Here is a 22,283-nt window from a genome sequence, read left to right as displayed (position 1 = left end):
GGTTCAGGAGCATCAGCATGAGGATGTTTTATTACAAGTTGGAGATCAAATTGTGAATCCGATGGAGTACCCTAATGAGGGACCGGATGAGGTTCAGATAGAGAATGTTGCGGTTGAGGATGTTATTTCGGAAAGGATTGTGGCTGAGGAGGATCTCATGGAGGATCCTGATGAGAATGAAGAAAGGACCGTTGAGGAACAGATGACCGTAGTCAGGGCGACTACCAGAGCAAGAATGGCCGCGAGGGTGGCACTAGAGGATGAAGAGTTACCAAGGGCACAAAGGTTAATGAGGGCAGAAGGAGTGGGGCCTTCCACGACCCCAATTATACCAGTATCAGACCCTCTTCCAGAGGCTCCTGTAGACATCCATGAGGTTCCACCAATTCCTGTTCCCTCCCCTGTACAGAGCCCAGCACATACTGAGGAAATGCCACCTTTATCCCCTGCACCATTGTCACCTGATACCGTACTTGGTTATCCGTTTGGATCTCCTGGTCTACGCCACCTGCACCCCATGGACTGCTAGATGCTACCACTCAGGCTTCTCTTATCGCTGATTATCATATGACTTTGGGTGGCCTGTCAGAGGCCCGGAATGTTAGGAGTGATCTGTTGGATCGACTTACTGCACCAAGGATTGAGGGTGGGATACTTCCGGCAGGATTAGCGTATAGCATGGAAAGGATTGAGGCTACCACCCGTGTTACAGCTAGAGGCCATCTTGAGGGTCAGGTTGATCCAGCTCTACTTGCGACTATCTTAGACCTCATCACCTCTGTGATGGAGCAGGTTAGGGATGTCGTGCGTGCTCGCATTTCTTGATCCATGGTAGTGTGCAGAGTCAGAGCTATCAGACAAGAATTTCATGCAGCACCACTTTTGGAGGATTAGCCTAAGTTACAGATGATTAGTTTTAATGACGAGATGACTATCTATGGTAGTACTTTTGGGATAGGAGCGATAAGTTCAAATGATGTAATCCTCTTTAATATGTTCAGTTGTTGTACCCTCGAACAAATGGTTATGTATATATTCGTTAATTTCAGTTCAGGTCAGTTTGTTTGTGATAAATCATATTGTTAATTGCTCTATTAACACTTAAGAGAGTGTCATGAAGTTTATCGAACTTAAGAATTCATAATTTGCAATCGTGCAAGGACTAAACGAGGGGAAGACTTAAGCAAAGTAAGTAAGAAAAATATCCGGAGATTCTCAAAATTTTCCAAGTAATATGCCCCCACAAGGAATAAGATTAAGGGCAAACCTGGAACGTGATAATCAGGGAGGTTGCAATTAAGATATAAAGAACCCGGAATATAATAAAGTGGAAAATGAAGATTTTAAATTAAAAGATGACTCCAATTATAGGGAGTAGGAAGAAATATTTAGACTAAGAAAGTAAAAGTCGAGCGAGATAAGGAGACCCGAGACGGTACTCCTATACGGAAATTCATGAACCTGTCTAAACAGAACTTATATTTTATTCCCAACCACCACCTTGAGGAAAGAATGTGGTGTGAAATTCTTTCAGGACCTCTAAGTCGCTAAGCTCTCAGAGTTCCAAGGAACAAGCTGACCCAGTCGAGGCAAGAGCCTGGCTAAAGGAAATATAGGAATCATTTGAGATTCTAAATGATTGATGAATCACAAAAGACTATTTTTATCACTTACCCTCCTAAAAGAGAGAGGCCACCTGCTGGTGAAAGACCAAGAAAGGCACGGAGCCAGAGGGTAGAATAAACTGATTTAAGTTCAGTCAATTGTTTTCGGGAAAGTAATTCCCAAGGTTATGGAGATAGTGTAAAAGCTTTAGAGTCAGAACAAAGGCAGACGAGTATGATAAATTATGAATCTAAGTTGTAAAAGTTGTCAAGATTCGTTCTGAGGACACGAATCCAGAATGACGGGATGTTTGAAATCAATGCTTATATTGTGATTGGTTTGTGAAATAATGATAAGAGAAAGGAAAATAAAAAAAAAAGAAACTGAAGTGGAAAGGAATATAAAGGCAATAGAGTTTGAGGAATGATAAGGGAGTTGGGTATGAGGAAACCCTAAAGACTCATAGCAATAGAAATAGAAAAGTATGTAATCGTCAGGATGATGATGATCCACCATGAGTTAAAAATTGATGGTTGAAGGCATAAGAGATACATATATTGTACCCCCTTTAAGTTGGGAGGATTCAAGGAAACCTTTAGATAGTTCGAAGGATTAATAATAAGACGCGGATAGACTAAGGAGACAAGAAAGTAAGAAAGTAGGAAAATTGGATGAAGGAAGTGACCTTCAATAATGTGAAATGTAAGACCGGTGGCTCGATACTCAGAAAGGGAGACGCCGGGTATGAGAGGTATCCCAACATTAAGATGACTGTTGAGATAAACAACAAAAGTAAATAAGGAATTATTAAGAAGAAGTTCACGTTGAACATGACCAATATCTTCCAGAACATCCATGTTATCATTACCAAATCAGGAAAGAAAAGCGGATGACCATTGTTATCTTTTGGAGGCCATATGGATTGACCTCAATTTGAATAAGGATGCTATTATGAAGTTAGGTATAGACTATCGAGGTGGGAATGATGAATAAGATAATCTATCAAGGATATATGACTTGATTTATCCATGGAAGGATGCAGGTACCTTTTAAAGGTGGAATTAAGGATAGAACATTGGTAACTTAAAATGAATCCTAGGGGACCGCATAAAGGTTGGCATGTCACCCTTAACAGCGACAGTATGAGTTTTGACAGTATGATTGGGAAAGGGTTAAAGTAACAACAACCTTTAAGAATCAGTGGAGAAATTTTTCAGAAGAATATAAACAATGGTTCTAGTATTAGTAAATGGTATTGTGATATGCCATGTATCTAGGGAATACAGGAGGAACGATTGAAGGATAACCTTAGAGGTTTTACAAGGAGAAAGGTAATATTCAAAATTCTCAAGAATAGAAATGTTGATAAAAGAAATATGACGTAATTATAATGTTGCCAAGTGGGGCACGTGTTAAACCACGAGAAAGTATGGATCGAACCAGTAATGGTCGAAATTGTTCAGGGCAATTAGGACTTAAGATAAAAGATGTTCTAATTATGATTGAGAGTCAGTCATGACAGTGATTAACCTCTAAAGACTGAGGGGATAACTTATGGAAAAATGGAAAATTTTTTTTACTCATCAGATATTAAAGAAAAGTATTTTCACATAAGCTGTGATTGAAATAAGGTAGAAAATTTATTTGGAGGTGGTTAAAATGACATTGACTGTAAGAAAATTTTACTATCAGGAAAGGCCAAAGAGGTGGCCGACACTTTAAAGGTAAGAGGATAATTATAGGCGCTTGTGCCAAAGGAATACAGTGATGATGGTTAAAGCTATGAAGGTTGTATTATGGTTTGGAAGATTGACATTCCTTCTGATGACTGTGCAATACCCAACCGTAATAGTAGTTGGTAAAGGTTTAATTCGTGTAATCGCCATGAGCAGGCTATCAATCTCAGAAGGTACTATCTTGAGATAAGCCAGGACCATGTTTCAAAAAGGACTAGACGAACCTTTGACTTAAGTCCTCTATTTAGGGCGTATGATTAAGAATGGTATTAACCTGCTATCGGTGCTTTGATTGAAACTCTTCTGCAATTTTATATGCTTCATGTCATGTATGTATGTCAGGATCAGGAGTGTACTCCATGAATCATGAATGGTGATTATGTTACCTCCTTAGAAGGATTTTATACGACATGTATGGACTCCGTATGGTTAGCTATTAAGACTTCATGGAAAATGAATGACTACAGTAGGTCAGTGGTGGACCGTAGTAAGGCAGCAATGACTCTGCGAGTAATGAGCTGATTACAACCGTGAGAGTTGTATTGGAATGGGTGTTGAGATTGAGTACCACTAATCGGGTCGTGGTAGTGTATAAGTTATCATTGATAGACTAATTAAGTAGAGTATCTACCTAGTGAATTATTATTCTTTCTTATCAATAGAGAGTCGTATTATTATACGAGGAAGGTTGCGGTGCAAGCATAGAATTCAAGTAACGATGATGTCTAGAATGAGATCCCAGATTCGATTTTCGATGTCGAGGGAGTTTCAAAGGTAATTGTCTATAAGCTCGAGGAAGAGTGTGGGTCCATAGAATGATGAACGGGATAGCGAAAATATTTAGGCATGGGAAATACGAGGCTATAATGCTTAATGTTGATTTATATACGTATATGTTTTGTTCTCCTATGACAAACCTCTATAGTTCAGAGGTAGGTTCCAAGCCAGATATTTTGTGGCAGTATATTTTTTTTTTCACATATACAGTTCTCTTCAATTCGTTCTTTTCTCTTCTTTTCATTTCATGTAAGCTGAGAAGAACAACCCTTCCAGAAAGGGGAGGTATTGCCGAATGACTATCTATCTGTGTGATAGAAGCCTAGTAGGATACCAGCTATTGTTTAATCGCTTGTCAAGTACTAAAGGCTGGCCACCTTCTGTACTAACTAAGCGATATAACAAGTGTTCATGATCATAGTGATCTCTCAACAAATTCCTTTACTTCTATTTGATTGATCAAATTTTGGAAAATAGAAACAACTGAAAAAGGAGTAATAAAGTGGTGGTAGTATGCGGAATGGGAACACATTCGTGATACTAAGGTTGACGTGGTTATTAAAAGGTTATAGAACGCTAACGAGCAAAAGTATAACCAGTATAATATTAGGAACGGAAGGTAGTAGCGATTACGAACTGGAAAAGAATGGGTATTGAGAAGCAAAAGTTCTAATGATAAAAGCTATAATGAGAGTCTGTGCAATAGACTTGAAAGAATTTGGAATGATCACTTAATTCGGATTGAGTTATCTTACGACAATAGATCATATGTCATTATCGAGATGTCGCCTTATGAGATCCTTGAGGGAAGACAATGTCGATCTCCCTTACGTTAGGATGAAGTTGTAGAGCGTAAGATGCTCGGACCCGCAGTAGTCCAAAGGACCAAGGATATGATAAATCTAATCAGAGGACGGCTGGTAGTAGCCCAAGATGGACATGATAAGTATGTTGATTTGACACGAAAGGATAAAGAGTATGAAATAGGGGACCTAGTAATGTTATAGGTATCCCTTGGAAAGGATTGATGAGGTTCGGAAAGAAAGGAAAGCTAAGTCTACAATTTGTTGGACCCTTGGATATATTAAGACGTTTGGGAAGTTAGCATATGAGCTAGCCCTAACCCCGAACATGTAGCAAGTTCATAACGTGTTCCACGTATCAATGTTAAGGAAGTGTAATTCGGATGCCAGTCAAATAGGGGCATATGAGCGCATAGATATGCAACCCGACGTAACCTATATGGAGCAACCAGGAAGGGTTATAGAGTGAAAAGGAACAAGTGCTTAGGAGAAGGATTATCAAACTAGGCAGAGTTTGGTGGTAGAACCACAATGTGGAAAATTGACTCGAGAGTTAGAAAGTGTAATGCTAAGAAAGTATCCCCATTTGTTTTCTATCTGATTCCGGGACGGAATCCTTTTAAGGAGGGGAGACTGTAATAACCCCAATTTTTGAGAAATTTTGAAACCCTTATGAATAGTGTTTTTGCTGAACGAGAAAACTTTTCATGCCACGCTATGTAGGGGTTCTGTTATTGATCTTATGGGATATTATTAGTACTCTATGTGGTATATAAGTGTATGTAAAGATCGTCAGAATCCAATTCCGAACACTTTGATTTTTCCCGGAAATCCACAAGATACGGAGAGAATTGAGTATAAGGTAACAGGATAAAAAGGATTGAAATTAAAGGATTATAGGAGAGGATCATAAAAGGAATATAATATATTGAGAAAGGTTAAGGGAACCTAAGTAATAAGATCCCGGGTATGATCCCTCAAACGATAAACGAGAACGAAAGATAAGCGAACCGTAAAACAAATAAGTGACCAAGAGACAAGCTTGTACAAGAAGCCAGGGATTATGACATCATCAAACCACAAGGTGTGGACAAGTGGGAGCATTATGACATGTGCAAGGTGACACAAGCATGACATAGAAGGGAAGGAAGTGTGGTTGAATTATAACCACACAAAATCAAGGTTAATTAAGTCATTAACCAAAAACAACACAAAAATAAACCAACCAAGCAAATCATTTCATTTTCATCAAACAAAACACAAAAATCTCTTTCTTCCCAAGCTAGCTCTCGGCCCATTTCTTAAAATTTGAAGATCCAAGCTCCACCACTTACTATTTAGCAAGGTAATTATCTAAGCTTCCCCATGGATAGTTACATACTTCCTATAAGTTTAAGCTTCTAATTCCAAGCCAATCTTTTTCTATAAATCAAGGAAGAAGATGGTGAATAGTAACCTTCAAGAAATAACTTTAGTTTTCTTGAATTTTTATGAAAGATTAAGGTTATACAAGCAAGGATCAAGGTTCTTTAGGCATTCAAAGCTCTTGTGTTGTGTTAAAAAGCTTCAAGGAAGGTATAATCTCTTAACCAAGCTTTGTTATTGAATGTTAAGAGCATAATATGAGTATTTTAGTTCATGAGAGGCTTGATGGTTGTGTATGTAGAGATTAGTGAGTTTTGGGATGTTGTTGGATTGGTAAATGTTGTTGTTTTGATTAAAAGAACTTAAGTATGGTTAAAGTTAAGCTTAGGCATAAGTATGAATGTTAAACTTGAATTGGTTGGGGCTGTTATGATGTGGTTTGGATGGATGTTGGTTGTATGATTGATTTGAGGTTGAATTGTGATGGTGTTTGAATGGTTTAAATTTGGGAAATCGCGTAAACATAGCCGTCGTAACGTCCGATTTTCTTTAGACTGTTTTTGTGCATAACATTAGGACCCGAGAACCCCCTGCTAGATTATGACCATTGCCATGTCTAGATAGCTCGTGTTACGAGCTTCGTTTTGATATGTAGTTCGTTCGATTCCGATGCACGGTTTAGGAGAAACGACCGTTTCAAGTAACGGCGTTTCGCGAACGAAACATTTCCCCTCGCCTTACTTTGAAACATAGGTTAAAGACCAAAAAGGCTTAATTAATGTATGAAACAATTATGGTAAGAGTGTTAGGAAGTTGGTAAGACACTCGCAAAGGAATCGCCTTAAAATTCGTAATGGTTAATTTATTAAAAATAGTGGAGCCGAGGGTACTCGAGTGACTTAAGAAAATCAGTAAGCGCAAAACAAGCGTTAGAGTCTAAGTTAGTTAAAGTATAGATTTACAAGTGACTTTGGTTTAATTCCAACTTACTTGTTGTTTATAGGTTACCAGACTCGTCCCGAGCCATTCATAACCCCCAGTCGCTCAGGCAAGTATTCTATCCGTTATACTGTTGTTGTGATGTATACACTTGTATATGCATTATCTTGCGATATATGCATGTTGGTTATTTAGCAAATTCTTGCGATATATTGTAGCATGTGATATGGTATATATGCATGCCTATTTCATATTCTTGAAATATATATCTGTTGGTTCAGTTGATAATACCTATGCTAGAGGATAGCGGTATCTTGCATATACCCTTAGTGTAGGGACCCAAAGGTGAAAAAATTTTCTAAAACCGGGAGTCGACGATCCCGAGTAGATTTTGTATATATATGGATATGGATATATATATATATATATTTATATATATATATGGTTATAGTTTTCCAAACTATTAATCAAATAAGGTTTATTCGATAACTTTAAACTTTATTTTATTTAATGAATATTATTTTGAATATTCATTCGAGGACTTATGACTCCTTTTATTTTATTATTTGAATATTATTTGAATATTCATTCGAGGACTTATGACTCAGTTTATATTATTTAATGAATATTATTTGAATATTCATTTGAGGATCTATGACTCCGATTATTTGCTGAGATATATTCTGTATTTTATTAAAGAATAATGTTTCGATAATCAAACTTATTTTCGATTATTCAAATGAAGATAATACTTTCATATAAGTAAATCTTTGGTTATTTAATACTCGTTTCAAGTATAAATTTTAATACTTCTACTTCAATTATTTTTATAAAGATTATTCTTTATGGGAATATTATTTAATTAATAATATTCAGTCATTTTCAAAATATTCTGGGGACTGATTTACTTCATTAAATCAGCTTTACTCCAAACACTCTATAAAGTGTTTTCGAGTCTTCAAAATGATTTTTAAAAGTTAGAGCGGATCCCAAAACTCATTTTTATATTTAAGATCTTCCTTTTTAAGGGGATTTAAATACTCGCTTAAAACCTGAGGGATCCGGCTCTGTGGTGTATTTTATATTCGCAACAAGGTTGCAGTTTTGGTAAATGAATTGATTACTTACCCAACGTTCGGGAAGTAAGTCCATCTATTGAGTCGGCATAAGCAACATGGGCTCAGTGGGCGTCCATGATAGTGTAAGTGGCTCAGTGGGAGTCCATCAAATGCATAAGTGGCTGAGTGGCAGTCCAGCATAGGTCCTAATGCGGCCAGGGTGATGACCAGTGGGGAATTCGTCCATCTACTAGTAGAAAAGGTTACTTATGGGTATCTTTGCCTGATCAGCAAGATATCTGGTTTATGCCAAAATTCTTTTCCTTTCCAAACTTATTGGATATTGCAATTCTGTTCATACTTTACATGACAGAGGTTTTCAGGAAATGTATAAAGGAAGATGTATATGTGGATATATATATATATATCAGACTTAATGAAGTATGTCATAACTTCATTTCCTTTAATAATATTTTAAAGATTTAATCTATTCAAATCTTGTCTTGTAGTCTCATCTATGTGATGAACTGGTAAAAGCTCATTATACTTTGAACAGTGGTAGTTCAAGTAGCTTTATAAATGATATAAGTGTAGTCAAGTATTTGGTAACTTCATCTTTTAAACTTATATCTAATTAATAATTGTCTTATGTATGACAAAGATTTTCAGAAAAACGTTGAGACAAGGTTAGATATATGAGATCACCTTGCAACGATATTTTTTTTATACAGTTATACACTGGGACTTTGTGTATATTATGCATGGAAGAGGACTTCCAAGATTTTGAAAAGTATATATGTATATATATATATACTGAATATTTTGCGACTTCATCGCACTAAGATATCAACTTGGTTCATTTCTTTTGACCAAGACTTTCATGAGTACTAAGAGAAGGCTCATATACTATTAATCATTATACATATTATTTTGGTGGGCTTGCTGCTCACCCTTGCTTTCTTCTTTCATCACACAACAACAGATAGAAAGGATGAACAGGACCAAGCTCCCGATTCGCAAGCGATTAGGAGACGTTCCGCAGTTTTCTAGAAGCATTGATGCCGCCGTAGCTGAGGTAGGAACTACCAATAGGCTAGGCTTTCAACTTCTAATGTACCAGATTTATGTATAATTATGAATTGTAATAATGGCAAAGAAATGTAAATTTATTCAGAAAACCTTTTAAGGTGTATTGGCAGATAATTGTGGAATAAAATGACTTGTGGTTATTTATGGATGTTCATCTCTGAGACTATAACGTATGGTGTGTGTGTTTATTGTGGGGTCACAGTACAGAGTAGTTGAGTAATTATTAAGATTGGGTGTTATTAAGGGAAATGGAACTCATGACAACCCGGATCCCCGACCCCGGATTTGGGGGTGTTACAAATATTATATAAGAGAATTAAGGTTGATTTACTTATATAACACAAATAAGGGTTTTATAACTTCATTACTACTTCATTCAATAGCCTTTTTATTCTTAACCTTAGCATGCAACAGTGATGACACTAATCAGATAACACGAAACTAGTAAACGCCAACTTTCGTTGTACGAATACCCTACTACCAGATATCCACAAAAGAGATAGAAACTGAATATACACCATTTATATTAGGACCCTATATGTCTATAGAATTTGACAACATAATAGTTTAATGCACAAATTATCTATCATGATTACATAAGGCAAGTAAGATGGTTAAAATTTACCTACAAATCATGCATATTAAATACATGAACCTATGCTAGCATGGCAAGTTCTAAACCCCTATATTCACTTTCGCTTCAATAGAGATTAACACGCTATCTTATAAGTCCGCGACGCTCATAAGATGAAGAAGCACAACCAATACTAGAATATCATACAATCACCACACACTAAGATATCGAAACAAATTAACTATTGAAATCCATAAGTAAATCCGCTAGAACCCCACGATAATGATTAGCCCATAACCAAACTCATCATTACCGTGGGTTCCGATGAAAGCATGGTATAATAAACTAAGTCTTTATAAACTGAATAATAATCAAAGTACATTAAACAAGAGTATTAGGTTCAACAAATAAGAAAACTAGCATCCAAGATTACAACTCAATTAGAGAATCACAAGTATAAACAAGCTTTTCTTCTCCTTTGTTGTGTTTGTGCTCCTAGGTCTTCACTTCGTCTTCTCCCCGTCTTCTCCTTAGCTCTGTTATGAAAAACGTCTTCAAAGAGTCATTATATAGCAGCCCAATCAGAAGAGAAATCCAGAAAATCAATCTTCTAGTTGAAACAAGATTCTTCAGTTTCGGCCTGGCACGACCGCGAGCTCTCCCAGCGCGGGTGCGTTGTCCTTCTTGCAAACTGGCGTGAGCGCGCGCTATCACAGTGCGAGCGCGCTGACCTACTGGAAAAAATTCCGAACTTTGTTTTCTTTGCTGGTTTTTTGATGGCGATCAACGAGCATTCATCCAAGACACCTTCCTAACACCATTCCAAGCATAAAAACATTGTAAAACCCTTCCCGCTTCCGACTATGCCCTGAAATACAAAACACTACAAAAACACATCAAATACACAAATAACTTGAGTACAAAACACCAATTTGAGCCTTTATAGGACGTTCTAAGTGGATATAAATGCCATTTAACACACCCCCAAATTTGAATCGATGCTTGTCCTCAAGCATAAACAGACTCAAAGAACGAAAAATAAAAAATGCATGAATGCAACTAACATGAATGCAACGATCCCCTAATAATAACTAAATCAATCAATGAGCAACTTCTCAACAAATGCAATTATTTACACAAAGATCAATCAAATCCAACAATTCAACTCACAAGCCAGAAACGTGCGTGTATGCAAATGCTTAACAAATATACTATTGCCACTAGATCAATAATCATGACTCACTACTCATCAAGGCAATCACAAGGTTATAAATAGAATAAACGCTAAACTCAAAATGATTGAAAACACTTTAATTTTTATATTAGAGTTATACATGGATTCATGCTTTTATTGATGACACATAAACAAACATGCTTATTTGATTGTGCAATGAGTGAGGTCCATAAAAGACCTATATAATAATACCCATGTAGCGAGCGTTAGGTTAGTGGATCTTAGACTATAAAAGCCTTGGGTCACTAGGCACAAAGTTCCCTAAAAACTTAATAACCCGAGTATTAAAGAGCCCACTCGTGATCAATTATGCATAACACATATTTTGTTCTCTTTCTTTTTTTTTCTCGTTTTTTTCAACAATTTCTGAACGAGTGCGTTTCGCTCCATCTCGTTCAACCCTAGACTACTAATATAAATATGAGCCGGCTACTAGCCATTTGACACCTAGCCACAACAACTAGCAATGAAATCCAGTATTTTTCTCCAATTTTTAAATATCCATATTATGACGCCACTAAGAGAATATCTTACATTCTAGATATAAACAAGTGATTAAACCTCGACAAACAAACAAAACATGATCATGATCTAGCACTCAAGCAACCTATAAGACTTAGTGAAATTTTTATTGCTTCTAGCATGCAAATCAACTCGATAGGACTTAACGTCCCTCTATACGACATCACTACACTAGCATCAATATCACAAATCAATCGGTAAAGTAAACTTAAAGGATCATGATATAATGCACATGCAATCTATATGCAACATACGAACATGCAAAATAAAAAAACTACTACATGGTAAATATGCAAGTATATGAACTAAACTATCATGAATATGCAACTATATTGACACACATATAACATATACTCCTTAACTACCCCCCCCAAACTTAAAATATTCACTTTCCTCAGTGAAGGTAATAGTAAGGAATCAGGCATACCTACTCGGAATCAGGATCATCACCCTCAACGGGTGGAGTGTCAAGAGGTGGGTACACAACATCCTCACTAAAAACTGGCCACTGAATGTCAACTCCTGTGGCTCTGAAAGTGGTCCCCAATGCCTGAGTAAGGTCCTATGCAAACCTGCTATGGATGTCATGCATCACATCCATCCTCCTCATCAAGGTCCTATACTGCGCTAAACTCAAACCAGCACTGCCCTCAACATCCTGTTACTGCTGCGAAGAACTGGCCTCTCCTATCTGATGTCTCCATGCTGCTCTACTAGCCTGAGCAGAACCACCAGCATTTTTTGATCAGCTAGCCATCCATCCGACAAGTGATCATAAGAGTAACTGAGCCCCTTCTCATCTGCCTTTCCCCCATACCACTCCTGTATCACTGCTATCATCGAACTATCAATCGGGGCACTAGGCTAGAGATGGCAATTTATACCGAACCGATGGATACCCGATCCGTACCAACCCGAATGGGTTTTACCGAATCCGAATTTTTCGGGTTCGGGTTCGGGTTTGATTTTTAAACCCGAATTAATTTCGGGTCGGGTTTGGTTGTAGGCCATACCGTTCGAACCTGACCCGAACCCGAACCCGCAAACCCGTAAAATATATACATATATATATAATATATGTGTGTATACATAATTACTAATATAGTAATATTTTAACATATGATTAATTGAATACCGAGTCGGTGACCACCTACCCTTTTGTACTCTTACCTAATCCCTAAAGTCCTAAACCTTTTACCTTCTTCCATCGTTTCCTAATCTTCTCAATTATCTGAATATTATCTGATTCATCCTCTTCTCAACAACCTCAACATGGATCTGCAACCCGATTCAGGTTCAATAATATTTGTTACTCTCTAAATTCTTGTTTTAAGTATTTTTATGGCAAAAATGATAAAGTTTTGACTTTTGATGCAATGATACTTTGTGTACGAAATTCTTGAATTTGCTAATGAGACTTTTAGTATATACTAGGTAAGTAATTAAACCCGATTCATATAATTTATGCGATTCATCTAAACTACAAAGTAAGTAATTAAACCCTAGTTTTCCTATATTTACTTGGTAGTTTAATTAATCCTAATATGTTAGTTTTGAATAAGGGATTCCTACTTTACCCTATATTTCTATATCAATTTTTTTAATTTGAATCATTCAATATCTAAAGCTGTTTATACAATATATGTATGGTGTTATTTATTTGTGTATTGAAATATTGCACTTTGCAGTCACCATCATGAACTCTCAGTCTCAGTCAAGACCAGAAGATGATAGTTCTGAACCAGCAAAATCACATCCCTCGGAACCTCAGTCAGGCTTCAATGATAGCAACTCAAGCCCAGATGTAACTGGCCCGGATTTAGCCGATAATGATGATGTTCAAGTACAATTAAATACTCAAGAAGGAAAGGGTGGTATAAAATTAAGAAGCGAAGTCTGGAATCATTTTGTCAGGAGGAAAGTTAATGGTGTTCAAAGAGCATTTTGCAAATATTGTCCAGAAGAACTGTGTGCTAAAGGTAGTTCTGGAACGTCGCACTTGAGAAATCATTATACGAATAAGCATTCAAAGAATGAAAATATTAGGCAGAAACTACTGACAAGCAACTTCAATAAAGATCATCCACATATGGCCTCACATAGTTTTAATCCAGCTGCATCCAAGAAAGAGCTTGCAACTATGATAATCATGCACGAATATCCTCTTTCTATTGTTGATCAAGTTAGATTTAAAAGGTATTCAGCTTCATTGCAGCCGTTGTTTAAGGTTCCATGTAGAAACACGATAAAAAGTGAGATTTTTCGAATTTATAAGTTTGAGAAAGTGAAGCTATTGAGTTTGATGGAGAGCAATAAAAGCAGAATTGCTATCATAACGGACATGTGGACCGCGAGCAATCAAAAAAAAGGATACATGGCAGTCACAGCATATTTTATCGATGATTCGTGGACTTTGCAAAGTCGTATCATGAGGTATGCACATTTTATTTTTCCCAAATTTTGATTTCTAGTACATGACCAGTTAGATATTTAGTAATTATTGTTTATTTCTGTAAAATTTTTAGGTTTATATATGTACCTTGTCCACATAGTAAATATGTCTTATGTGAGCATTTGGTTGATTTTTTGCTGGACTGGAACCTGGACAAAAAAATTTCATGTGTCACCGTTGATAATTGTACCACCAACGATGCAATGATTGAATCGGTATTAGAAAGGTTAGATAATTCATCACTTTTGGCAGGTGGTAATTTATTTCACATGCGTTGTTCATCACATATTTTAAACCTGATTGTAAAAGATGGATTAGATGAAATTAAAATTGGTGTTGGAAAAGTTAGGGAATCAGTTGCTTATTGGACAGCAACACCTAAAAGGGATGAGAGGTTTGAGGAAACAGCCCGTCAATCGTGTAATCCAAATACTAAAGAATTAGGACTTGATTGTATAACTCGGTGGAATTCAACGTACTTGATGCTTGAAACTGCATTATTGTATAAGGATGTATTCACTAGATTAAGTCGTAAGGAGCCTCAATATAAAAGTGTCCCTTCTCCTGAAGAATGGGAATTTGCTAAAGAAGTGTGTGAAAAGTTAAAGTGTTTTTACAAGGCAACTAAAATTTTTTCTGGAACAAAATATCCAACTGCCAATACTTGTTTTATTAATATTTGTGAGATTCGGCTTGCCATGACGGAATGGTGTTGAAGTTCAAATTTTGTTATACAAAAAATGGCGGAGAAAATGTTAATAAAATTTGAAAAATATTGGATGTAATTCATGGGGTTGTTGGAGTTTCCACGGTGTTGGATCCTAGATACAAGTTGGAGGTACTGGAGTTTTATTTTGATAAAATTTTTGGATCACGCGCTCTAGTAGAAGTTGAAAAGATCCGCACTCTTTGCTTTTCTTTGCTAAGGGAGTACCATTAAAGACTTAATTCGAACACGGAAGAGAATGATGAATCTGTTACTTTATCAAATTCAGCTAGTGCTGAACATGCTTCACAATATGATTTGTTTATAAGTACCAAGAAACGTAAGAAGGTAGACTTCATAAAGTCTGAGTTAGAACATTATTTTTTAGCTATTCCAGCATCGACTGTAGCATCGGAGTCAGCCTTTAGCTCTAGCGGAAGGTTGGTGAGTCCACATCGTAATAGACTTCATCCTAATACAATAGAAGCCTTGATGTGTGCTCAAAGTTGGTTGTGGGCCGAAGAAATGAAAGGTAATACTATTTGCATTAAATTTTAAATTTCAAAATGTACACTTTATTTTAAAGTATACTGATGTAATTACTAATTAATGTAATTTAGGCGAGCCATCTTTGGGATATGCAACTATCTATAATGACATGGAGGTGGAGGATTCATGCATTACTCGAGAAGTTTGATTGTCCGAGGTATTTTCTAACTATTACAGGTTTCTCTTTATTCTTTAGATGTTTTAATCGAGTGTCGATTCTGTTTTCTTTCTGCAAGTCTGTGTCTGGACTGGAATGCGAGTCTGGTTGGTACTACAAGTCAGCAAATTTGTTAATTATTGTGGATTCGGTGTCTAATATATTATGTAGTTTTTGTTTGTTGCAGGATGAAAATGAAGGTCCCTAGACCTTGGTTCACTTTTTAAATTTTTGTTTTTAAGCTCTCCACACTTTCAAGATGCAGATTTATTTACTAGCATGTTAAATTCAACAGAGATTTTAATTTTTCAAACCTTATATAGTTATATTTATTCGTGTTCATATGATATGTTAAATTCTCTTCCTGATGCTCAAGAGAAGAAACTGGAAGACCAGTTCTTGGCTGGACAAAAGTTATAAACTAGAAGTAATCTTGTCAATTTGAAAGACCAGTTCTTTGTCTATCTTTCATCTAATGCAATTTGTTTTTTTCCACTAAATCAGAAAATGTGCAGCTAATTGTGTCATTCTCTTTTCATATATATTTTCATTTTCTGCAACTAGACACTAGACAATATGGTGAATTGGTGATTATTTCAGAAAAAATGATTTTTGCATTTTACCATACATTTGTTATTTTTATGCAGATTGCTGGTACATGGAAATTTGCAGAGAAGAAAAATATTTAGATGGTGGCTGGCTCGGGCTCCTGGATGCTTCCTTTTTAAATTTTGGATCTTTTTAAATTTTGGATTCTTAATTAATGAATGTGATAGTAGAGTAGAAATGGGCCAAACGGCTTTGTACTGCTTAAATTTTAATTTGCCTTCAAACTTTAAGACTTTTGTACTATTTCTATTTAAAACTACTGAATTATTACATTTTCTTTTTTCCTAAACAATCAATTTTTTTCGGGTTTCGGGTTAACCCAAACCCGAACAAAACCCGACGGGTTCGGGTTCGGAATTACATATTTTGGGTTTCTCCGGGTTCAGGTTCGGGTTCGGGTTGGCTATATAAAATCGGGTTCGGGTTTTGTTTTTTCAAAACCCGTTTCGACCGACCCGTTTGCCATCCCTATAGGCAACTACAGCTGCTCGTGTGTGGGCCAATGAACTCCAACTGCCATATACAGCTTCGTCACAATCGACACATACGGGATATAACTCGTAGTGCTCTCTCGCGGAAACCTCAAAATCCCCTGAAAAATAGTGGACCCCAAGTCCACATAATCATTCTGTAGAATACCCCACAACAACTTTTCTCGGTCCACCGTAACATCATGCATATGTGATGAAGGCATAATGTTAGCACAAATAAATGAGTTCCATGCACGGGCATACCTGTTCATGAATGATGCAGGGAAAGTAGCATACTCGTTCGACCCCTTCTTGAACTTCTAGTGAGTGTCGAGAATGCAGAGAGTAGCAACAATCATGTCAAAGTCAAAATCTCCCCCCGTCTTCGTCACCCAATCCTCCTGACCCGGCTGTCTCTCGGGCTGGTTAATCACCCTCCGAATCGCATCCACTGTATAATCCACCGTCAATCCCCTAACTACCGAGTACCCGTTCTTATCCGCCTTTGCGTTCGTGTAAAACTCGCGAACCACACTCATGGGCACAGCGGTGGGTTCCTCATAAAAAGCAACCCAACCCATCTCCATAGTCATATCAAGAAATTTACCATCTCTCCCCGATGGCAGAAAACCTCGCTCCTTGGCTATGGGCTTCGATAGCAATCTCGTATACTCTGCCTCAGCCTCCGGAGTTGTAAACCTGGGTCTCACACCCCCAAAGCTAAAAGAATCGGTGGTGCTGCTGCTAACTTGGGTTCTTTGTCTCTTGGGTGCCAATGAATTCAAATAAGTTTGAGTGAAAAGATGTGTGTAAGAGAGATTTAGAGTTTTGAGAATTCGAAAAAGTGATAGAGATGATGGTGTATAAGTGTGTGTATATATAAGGTGTAAAATTAGGTTTTGAAAAGAAGTGAGAAAAGATATGGAATTAGTGGGAGTAATGGGGGTGATTGAAACTGATTTGGAGAGGGAATTATGGTAGGTGGAGGAGTGAAAATCGGCTGGACTTTGATTTTTGTTTTAATTTTTTTTGTTTTTCTATTTTTTTTCTACTACAGGGGTGCAGCGCGGCCGTCCCGCCTGGCAGCGCGGGCGCGCCGTATTTCTGGAATTCCAGCATGGCCGCCCTGCTTCTAGCGTGGGTGCGCGCAACTACTGTCCTTTTCAGCGTGGCCGCCCCGCTTCCCAGCGCGGGCGCACGCAACTACTGTAGTTGACACTGAATTTTTCTGCTTTTCTAATTTTTTTGTGTTTTCTTCTTTCTTTTTCTTCTTTCTAACTCCTACTAATGTACAACAAGCTTGGGTTGCCTCCCAAGAAGCGCTTGGTTTACGTCTCTAGCTTGTTATAGATACCCGAGATCCAGTGGATAATAAAACGGCACTAACCACCTCACGATTTGCCGTATTTTCATAGTAATGCTTCAACCATTGTCCATTCACCTTGAACGTGTAATATCCCATACTTTCAAATATTAGTATTATAATTATTTGGAATTATTTATGTGATTTTATGTGAATTTTGGTGAATTATCTGATAAGTGGAATTGGTGTTTGGGTGTTTATATGTGATATTTCTTGAGTGTTCTAATTTTTATATGTTGAGAATAAAATATAGATAATTGTGATATTTTTCTGGTAATTTTTGGACTGTTAGATGATTTTATATTGATTTATGTATTATTAATTATTTTCTGAATAATTACAAAACTATTTTATAAAACCGGGAATCGTCCAACCTCAACTGTTTTTGTGTTTTTACAACCCGAAACTCTTCCGAAAACTCCTTCCTAACCTAATTCGGTAATTCCGGACATTTTCCGTGTTTTGACTTTTTCAATCCGGATTACGGTTTGACCCTTGCGCGGCCCGGCGTAATATTTTCGATACGACAATCATTTCGGTAATCAATAAAACCCGTATTCTCGAGACACGGGATATTTTTATGTTATTTTTTTATATGGTGTTTTATAAAAAGCTCGGTTTTGATAATTATCCAATTCTGGTATTGAATTGTATCATTTTTATAGTTACTTAGCGGCTAAGCAACTAATTTAACAATCCAAAACGATCCAGAACGATCTAATATTCCGTAAATATATAGCCTATTTCTTATTTAATTTATTCCGTTTATTCATTTGCAACCAGTTAAAACACCGTAAATACAGAGAAAACTCTAGAAAACCGATACGTTCCCGAGAATCAAACACACGAACGAAGGCGTTATCGAACTCCGATTCGGGCGTGCAGCATATCAAAACGAAGCTCTCGAAATCTTCTTTCTGAATCAATCATCAATTTCTGCCCAGAAATCATCGTAATTTTCTTATTTATTTATTTATTTATATTCGAATTATTTAAGGATTAAATTAAGAATTTTTGTTCTTGATGTTGTTGATGTGATTTGATGCTATAATCGTGTAGATAATTTCTTCCTGGTCATTTTGGTATATTATATGACTGATTTGGAGTTCAATAACATATAGAAAATTGAGTTTGATTCTCAGATTTTAAAATTAGGATATTGAAGGTTTGAATGTTCTTAATTGGATTTAGGCGTTTTTGTTGTGAGGGTTATTTGTTTAAATTGATTGCACCATTAGATAGATCATTGAACCAGGAATCAATTGATGTAAGTTGGGAAGACAGAGGATAACCGGATCGAGCTCGCCGGAGTTGCGAAGCTCGCCGGAATCGGAAAAGTTCCAGTCGATTTTCCTGTCGTCTGGAACGTTGTTTGGAGATTTCAAGGCCATGGTGAAGTTCCTGGCCACTAGGACTACTAATCTGCAGTTTTGTGCGAAGTTCCGGACAAGAAATAGGTGGCCGGCGAAGTTGCCATCGGAGACGACGACGGGGGTGGGTAAATTGCCATTTAACCCCCGAAGTTCTCTTATTTTACAAAAATTAGATTTATGTTTTAGAAATTTACAAAAATTAGATTTCTGTTTATAATTATTTTTATAAAATTGTTTTAATTATTTTAAATTCCAAAAATTTCATTATTTTTAATTCTGAAAATTTATTTTAATTCAAAAATAAATCCAAATTATTTAGTTAATTAATTTTAGTTGATAATTAATTATTTAATTAGTCAATTAATTTATATATTAATTGATTAATAATATAATTAGTTATTAATTAATTTTAATTGATTTAATAATTAGATTTAATTGTTTATTTGGATTTAAAAATTCCGAAAAATAGTTTCGAACTTTAAAATATTATTTTAAATTATTTTCCAGGCTCGATAATTTTTATAAAATTATTTTCGGGTGTTTGAGCCCTATTATTTTATTATTAAATGATTTGGAAACCGTTTTAATTTCGATAAATGTTCAAAAATTCATATTTAATCAACTATTCGTCCGTTTAATACGAAACGAACGCCTCTAGACTCAGAAAAATATTCCGATTTCAATAAAAATACTTTTGAGACCTAATTTATTATGTATTGAAAGACCGTTTGATTTTTAAATCATTCTGAGTCAATGTTTGATCGAAAAATCATATTTTGACCCGATTTTAGTTTAAACGTACCGAGTCGACCCTTTTGACGAACCGAGTCATGTGTTATATGAATTATGTGATATGTGAATTATGTGCTTACGTGCTATATGAATTATGTGCGTACGTGGGTCATAAGAATCTTGTGTTGGACTGTTTCTTTTATATGCGGGCTATCGTATGGGTAGACGATAGGGTTTTAGCGCGTAATTCGCCGAGTGATTATCGATTAGACGATTAAAGTTCTATATTTTAATTATAGATGGGGATCTCTCGAGTTGATCGGGACAAGACATTGGATAAAGAATGAGATGGAATGGTATTGGGTATCTGGCTTCTAGCAATCGCAGGAGCAGCATATCGGTCAAGTGTTGAAAAGAAGGACGGTGATGTCTTGAGACAGAATGTCAGAATAGATGCGTGTTTGCGAGTGTGACTAACTGCTAAATCTCAAAGGCAAGTACCCCTGACATCACTTATTGTTCAAGTGATATTTATTTTAAATTTTATCATGCAAGTATTGCTTTCCCTATTCAGTTCGAGATAGATAAATATTTTACATATCGCTGAATTAAATAAATAATTCTGTTTATGCAAATACTCATCTGCTATTCTACATTCAGAATAGTTAGTGATTTAACTTATCCAATTATCGGATTTATAAATGTTTTGGATTTTGAGAAAGTTGATTTTGTTGTAAGTATCCATGCCCAAGTGATTGGGGGAATAAGAATTATTTAGGATGTCGAAGGATTCGGCTCCTTTTTCAATAAAAAGGTTTTAAAGATTGGAATGGTTACTGGTTACTGGTTATTCGTTACAGCGTAGGTGATCGAGATATCGGTCCAGCTGTAATATCTTTCAAGGCTTGTTATGCCTTTTCTGGCGCCCTATAGGTACTGTATGTCTTCGGGATACGGGTGGTACCTATATTTACGGTATGGCTGCGGGATACCGGTGTTATTTCGCGACTGCTCATCGAGAACAGCATGAAATGTTACTGGTTCCAATCTAAATTGATATCTAAATTTCTTTATTGTTTTGAGAATCATAGAATAAATGATTTATCAACTGATTCTGTTTTGGATTAAAAGTACTGATTCTGTTTTGGATTAAAAGTACTGATTCTGTTTTGGATTAAAAGTACTGATTCTTTTATGGATTAAAAGTGAATTGTGGCTTTGATTCAGTTTCTGATTTTGAGAATACTTAGTTTGTTGTTAAATATCAAAGATGGTATTAGTATAGATGACTGATGTTGACTTCAGTATGGGTATTGTGAGCATCGAAGTTCGTATTGATATCTAATTTGATATGACAATAAAATGGGTATTAATTTCAAGAGTTCGGTTTTGAGTAAAGTTTTATGATTCATTCCATAATCATTGCTTCTTGTTGTTATTGTTTACGATATTTCCGTAAACAATGTTTTACGAGTTTTGCTCTCGTCAAGATTCAAAGTATTGCTGAAGCCTTTCGCTTGAAAATATCAAAAAGAATTTTATGATTCAGCAATTATGATTTTAAATGTTCTGCTCTAATACAGATGTCGGTTTTATATCAAAAGACCCTATATATGTCATAATGATCTTGCTGAGCATTTCTTTCGCTCATACTTGCCTATTTTTAAATTTAACCTCCAGTGAGGATTAGCTTGCGCTGTTTAGCTGTGTAATTCGAGGAAGCAAGAAGAAGCTCTTGGAAGGTGGTTGGTCCAGGGTTTGCGAATTAGTGTAAGTTCTTTTGTGTAAAGTTATTTATATTAGATTATATTATAGTTGTGTATTTTATAGTTGGGCCTAGTATACTTCATTTCGAAGTTATACTAGCGGGTTAAGTTTGGATATTGAGAATTATTGAAAAGAGTTTTAAAAGGAAGTGGAAAAAATTTATTTATGGAATTTGGATATCTTGTTTCTAGAACTGTAACCTTAAAAGATCTTGGATTAGATGGGGTCATTTATGTTAAATATCTTCCGCTGGCATTTATTTATTGATTTAACAGGTTAAGTTGGATTGAGATTTCATAGTGACGACCAAATCCCTTGACCCCGGATTTGGGGGCGTTACAGAACGCTTGGCCTGGATCATTCTAAAAAATTTCCACCGCTCCATGTGGAAACACAGTTTTGA

At 36.2% G+C, this 22,283-nt stretch overlaps 1 protein-coding gene across 1 annotated transcript in view; it reads left to right on the top strand.

Moving 5' to 3' along the window:
* Positions 1-16,255, top strand: part of LOC141665257 (zinc finger BED domain-containing protein RICESLEEPER 1-like) — a 35,220-nt gene extending 18,965 nt beyond the window's left edge. The window contains exons 2-6 of the mRNA XM_074471237.1: positions 13,391-14,135; positions 14,228-14,744; positions 15,481-15,566; positions 15,754-15,766; positions 16,214-16,255. Coding sequence (XP_074327338.1) covers positions 13,391-14,135; positions 14,228-14,744; positions 15,481-15,566; positions 15,754-15,766; positions 16,214-16,255 — 1,403 coding nt within the window. The remainder of the gene's footprint in view (positions 1-13,390; positions 14,136-14,227; positions 14,745-15,480; positions 15,567-15,753; positions 15,767-16,213) is intronic.
* Positions 16,256-22,283: the final 6,028 nt, after the last annotated feature.

The sequence above is a fragment of the Apium graveolens genome, chromosome 6, assembly GCF_009905375.1.
Source record: "Apium graveolens cultivar Ventura chromosome 6, ASM990537v1, whole genome shotgun sequence".
In the NCBI taxonomy this organism is placed as follows: Eukaryota; Viridiplantae; Streptophyta; class Magnoliopsida; order Apiales; family Apiaceae; genus Apium; species Apium graveolens.
This window is presented reverse-complemented; position numbering and strand designations above follow the sequence as displayed.